The 3,996-nt window shown below is 44.7% G+C and overlaps 2 protein-coding genes across 3 annotated transcripts in view; one reads left to right on the top strand and one right to left on the bottom strand.

The window, feature by feature from the left end:
• Positions 1 to 11: 11 nt before the first annotated feature.
• Positions 12 to 2,290, bottom strand: LOC106820775 (enkurin-like). Its single transcript, XM_014825346.1, has 4 exons — positions 2,124 to 2,290; positions 722 to 867; positions 104 to 333; positions 12 to 17 (listed from the first exon to the last, which is right to left on the bottom strand). The coding sequence occupies exons 1-4, from the start codon at positions 2,204 to 2,206 to the stop codon at positions 12 to 14; spliced, it is 465 nt and encodes a 154-aa protein (XP_014680832.1). The 5' UTR covers positions 2,207 to 2,290.
• A 117-nt stretch (positions 2,291 to 2,407) lies between these two features.
• LOC106820791 (INO80 complex subunit C-like) overlaps positions 2,408 to 3,996 on the top strand; it is a 6,844-nt gene continuing 5,255 nt past the window's right edge. The window contains exon 1 of one of the 2 annotated variants that reach the window (XM_014825361.1): positions 2,408 to 2,515. In XM_014825361.1, the coding sequence (XP_014680847.1) occupies positions 2,480 to 2,515 (36 nt within the window). In that variant the 5' untranslated portion in view covers positions 2,408 to 2,479. Of the gene's footprint in view, positions 2,581 to 3,996 lie in introns of both variants that reach the window. The other variant, XM_014825359.1, reaches the window with a different exon arrangement.

Genomic DNA, 3,996 nt, shown 5'->3' with positions numbered 1-3,996 from the left:
TATCTCTTGACTCACAACTATGGAGTGTATCTACACAACATTACCAATTCGGTTTAGCTGATGGACAGGGTCCGCAAGCATATATGCATCTCGCGAAGCGTACCTTCTTTTTCACGTATTTCGGGGCAAGGCCGGAAGCATCGAGTGGATGTGTGTCGCCTCCCCGCGTGTCCACGACTTTCGGCACGGCTTTCTTCGGAATCGACGTGATGTTCTCCACGGCATTCGTCGTTATGAAGTTCTTGTTCGATTTCAGACCCATGACTGGTTTGTCGTCTATCATCGGTACTAGAGGTCTGCAGGTGTCCTGGTCGGGGTAGTTAAACTGCTTCTCTGCAAATAGGTGAGGTGATTCATGAGTGACTATCGACTCATGCGTAAATGTAGATGAAATGTGCAATGTCTGGTTTAGCCTCATGACTTGGGGCTATGATTAGCTGCCAAGTAAGGTGCTTTCAACTACAGATTTTATACATTTTCAAGATGTAATCTTGCAATTAATCTTAATCTCTGCGCTTAATCGCTTTTAACATCAAGTAACAAATTCACTCTGCTAAAGCGCATATTGCTCTATGCCGGCGTGCATTTGGGGAGGAGTAGGCATCACCGAGAGCCGAGGCTTGCATCTGTGCTGCGTATCACGATAAACTACTGCAGGTTTATCATGCGAAAGAACTACTCCTCATGCAAATGCTAAAAAAGTAAATTCTATCGTACTCACTTGCAGGTAGTTTGAATTCCTTAGAATGTTTGGCGAGAAATTTCTCAGGGGAGAGCAACGGAACCTTTGCCTGTCCCATAGTAGCATGTTCAGACTTGTGCTGCTTTTTTTCCTCTTTTACATTTGAACTGTACATTGATTTGTACCTGCAGCATGCACAAAAGTTCGACTTCAGATCAGTAAACATTGCTATTGCAAGTTACAGTAGTAGTACTAGTAATACTGCTAGGTGGGTATTGCCTATTGGCTTAAATACAGACCTATTTTGAGTAATAAATTCGAGGTGATCCAATCCCATATGGCCAAGTTTGAACATTGAAAGATTAGAGACTGGTCAAGATGTAGACTGTCCACTTATTAATTATATTGGTGGAATGGGTAACACTAACAGTAGGAAAATCATGACAAAAATTATGTTGATGATGAGACAGGATGTTGAAGCATGATGATGAGCAAAATAATGTAAATATAACCAGGGATCTTACAGGGACCAGCAGCTTTGTGCGTGTCCTAGACAGCCAAAACAGAATTCTACTGTCTACCGGTATTGTCTGTCTGTACTGCCCCTTCTCTTCCTTCCAAGTTCCAGTTCCTCCACCCCAGATAATGTGCATGCAAGCATGCGTAGTGCATTCATCGACATCGGCATCGCCCACATTTACAACTAGACAGAGTGCACTCACGGAGAGTGCATACCTCCGCCAGTGACATACGCCATACGACTCACGAACACACGAATAAGCCACGATATATGCCAGCGTACTGACATGTACACGCTGGCTTGCTGGCTTGCTGCTCGCTCGCTCGTAGCAGCCGCTCGTTGCTGCTGCTCGCTCACATGTACACGCTGGCTTGCTGGCTTGCTGCTCGCTCGCTCGTAGCAGCCGCTCGTTGCTGCTACTCGCTCACATGTACACGCTCGCTGGCTCGCTGCGCTGGCTGGCTCGCTGGCTGACGCGCTAATATAGATTGCGCGAACACACGAACACACTATTACTAACACACGGGAGCGAAAACATAACCTCCTCCAACTCCGTTGGGCGGAGGTAATCACAGTAACCTTAGGCTTAGGTAAAACTAAATCAGCTCGTCAACTTTTTAACTAAAAGTCGTTAGTTCAAACCTAGATTAACTATTACTTAGTGATCAGTAATGACTAATCTGTGATTATGCCAAGTGGCAGTGCTCTCACTCGTGACTCAGTGACAGTGACTCACTGCCACTGGCACTTATTCAACAAACTGACCCACTGGCAGCAAGAACAAGTCGGCACCTGCAGCTACAGCACACACGCGGCCATTGACTATATACAACAACGTTGTTATATATATAGTCAATGGCCGCGTGTGTGCTGTAGCTGCAGGTGCCGACTTGTTCTTGCTGCCACTGCCAGTGAACTGACCGTGCTGGTTTCTGCGGCACAACCTCGGGTTCATAAATCAATCCATAAATGGATTCATCTGTAATCTTGCGCCCTGCTATCATATTTTTCTTTGCTTAGAACAAAGAATCCGCTTTCTACAACAAATAAATTTATTATACAGTAAATGAGAAGTGCCGTTTCGTACCCATTCAACTATCATAACAACCTATTTCGATTACTTTAATGTTTCCATAGGAACGATATGCCACGACCCCTTTCGGCATGTTTTAGAGTTAAATAACCTCATAACCAATGCAACATAAGAAAGATGGAGGGCAAGCGAAGTAAACAAAAAGTTGCACGAAGTGAAACACAAGAATCGCGTCAAATGACTGATGCTACTAATTCGTCTCTACAACCAGTTAGGAAGAGTAAGCGTGCAAATGCTGGAAATTGGTCTACGTTTATGAATAAAAACAAAAAGCAGAATACCAATGTAGGTTTATACAATTTGTAGTTTGTATTCACTTAGTCTTACTATTACTATTAGATACAATGTCAATGTGAATGTCAATATTCAATAATGTAACCCAACACAAGAGTAGGGTACCGGTACTTACAACGCGAGCCTATTCTTTTCTTTGGAGGAGCCCCTGAGTGATTCACTCAGGGCGGTTTTATGGTACGTTTTTTGCGTTATAGACTAGAACTTCCAAACTGGGTTTATTCTAAACACGAACATTTCTCTGCTATCCTTAACCTGTATGATACAGGCGGTTCCGGTTCCGCTTCACTACACTAACCGCCTGTACCCCTTGCTTATTCAGCCCGCTTCGCGAACCAAGAAATCATTGCGCCCAATCAGAGAGCTGTAACGGGCCAATCAGCGAGCAGGCTTTTGCCTGACGTCATTTCTCAAGTTATTCAAGTTGAATTTATAACTGCAATTAGTGCACGCTTCTGCCAAAGCCATTAACTAGATTGTTTACATTCATCAGGTATTCGCCTGGGGCGAAGTTTTGCCGTATTTACTTCTGTACGCTCGATTGCTCGCCGCTAATCAGATTCCCCGCCATAACAACCGGTCGATCGATAACGAGGCTTGCGAACCGCCAGGGTTGAGCTCGCGTACAGGCGGTTAGTGTAGTGAAGCGGAACATACTGCCTGTATCATACAGGTTACGCTATCCTGGGACTTACTATAAACTAATATAACCTGTTACAAAATTTTGAAGCGACGAGCGGCGATATTTCGAGCACCATTTCTGGTGACCTGTGACGCTGGCTTTCCCAATGTGCATAGCGATCGGCAAACTTCGGTCAGCTTTAGTGCGCTGCGAGCCCTCCGATTGGTCGGTGAAGGCAGAGGTGAAGGATACGCGCCACATCCACGTGCTATATTATTTCTCAGGCATCCCGTGATGCATCTGCTCTTCAAACCAAGTTTGTCGATCGCTATGCACATTGGGAAAGCCAGCATCACAGGTCACCAGAAATGGCGCTCGAAATATCGCCGCTCGTTGCTTCGAAATTTTGTAACAGGTTATATTGGTTTAATACATAGTATTGTGATACATAGTAAGTCCCAGGATAGTGGAGAAAGGTTCGTGTTTAGAATAAACCCAGTTTGGAAGTTCTAGTCTCGAAAAACGCACCATAAAACCGCCCTGAGTGAATCACTCGGGGGGCTCCTCCAAAGAAAAGAATAGGTTCGCGTTGTAACCCTACTCTTGTGTTGGGTTACATTATTGTATCTAGTATTCACTGTACAATACAGTGTACTAGTACTGAGTACTACTAGTAGTACTAGTGTAGACTAAGACTGAGTGTACTGTACTACTGTTTTTAGCTCACCTTGACATTGTCAAGCTGAGCTATTGCCATGGGTCGTCGTCCGTCCGTCCGTCCGTCC

Source organism: Priapulus caudatus, unplaced genomic scaffold (assembly GCF_000485595.1).
Source record: "Priapulus caudatus unplaced genomic scaffold, Priapulus_caudatus-5.0.1 Scaffold47, whole genome shotgun sequence".
Taxonomy (NCBI): domain Eukaryota; kingdom Metazoa; phylum Priapulida; class Priapulimorpha; order Priapulimorphida; family Priapulidae; genus Priapulus; species Priapulus caudatus.
Note: the sequence above shows the minus strand (reverse complement) of the source record. Positions and strands in the feature narration are given on the sequence as shown.

What these genes read in the sequence shown, in the direction of transcription:
- LOC106820775 (XM_014825346.1), bottom strand. Translation starts at nt 2,206, where the DNA reads ATGATAGCAGGGCGCAAGATTACAGATGAATCCATTTATGGATTGATT. An exon ending in GTGCCGCAGAAACCAGCACG is followed by an intron (nt 868 to 2,123) that starts GTCAGTTCACTG and finishes TGCATGCTGCAG; the next exon opens with GTACAAATCAATGTACAGTT. An exon ending in GGAATTCAAACTACCTGCAA is followed by an intron (nt 334 to 721) that starts GTGAGTACGATA and finishes ACCTATTTGCAG; the next exon opens with AGAAGCAGTTTAACTACCCC.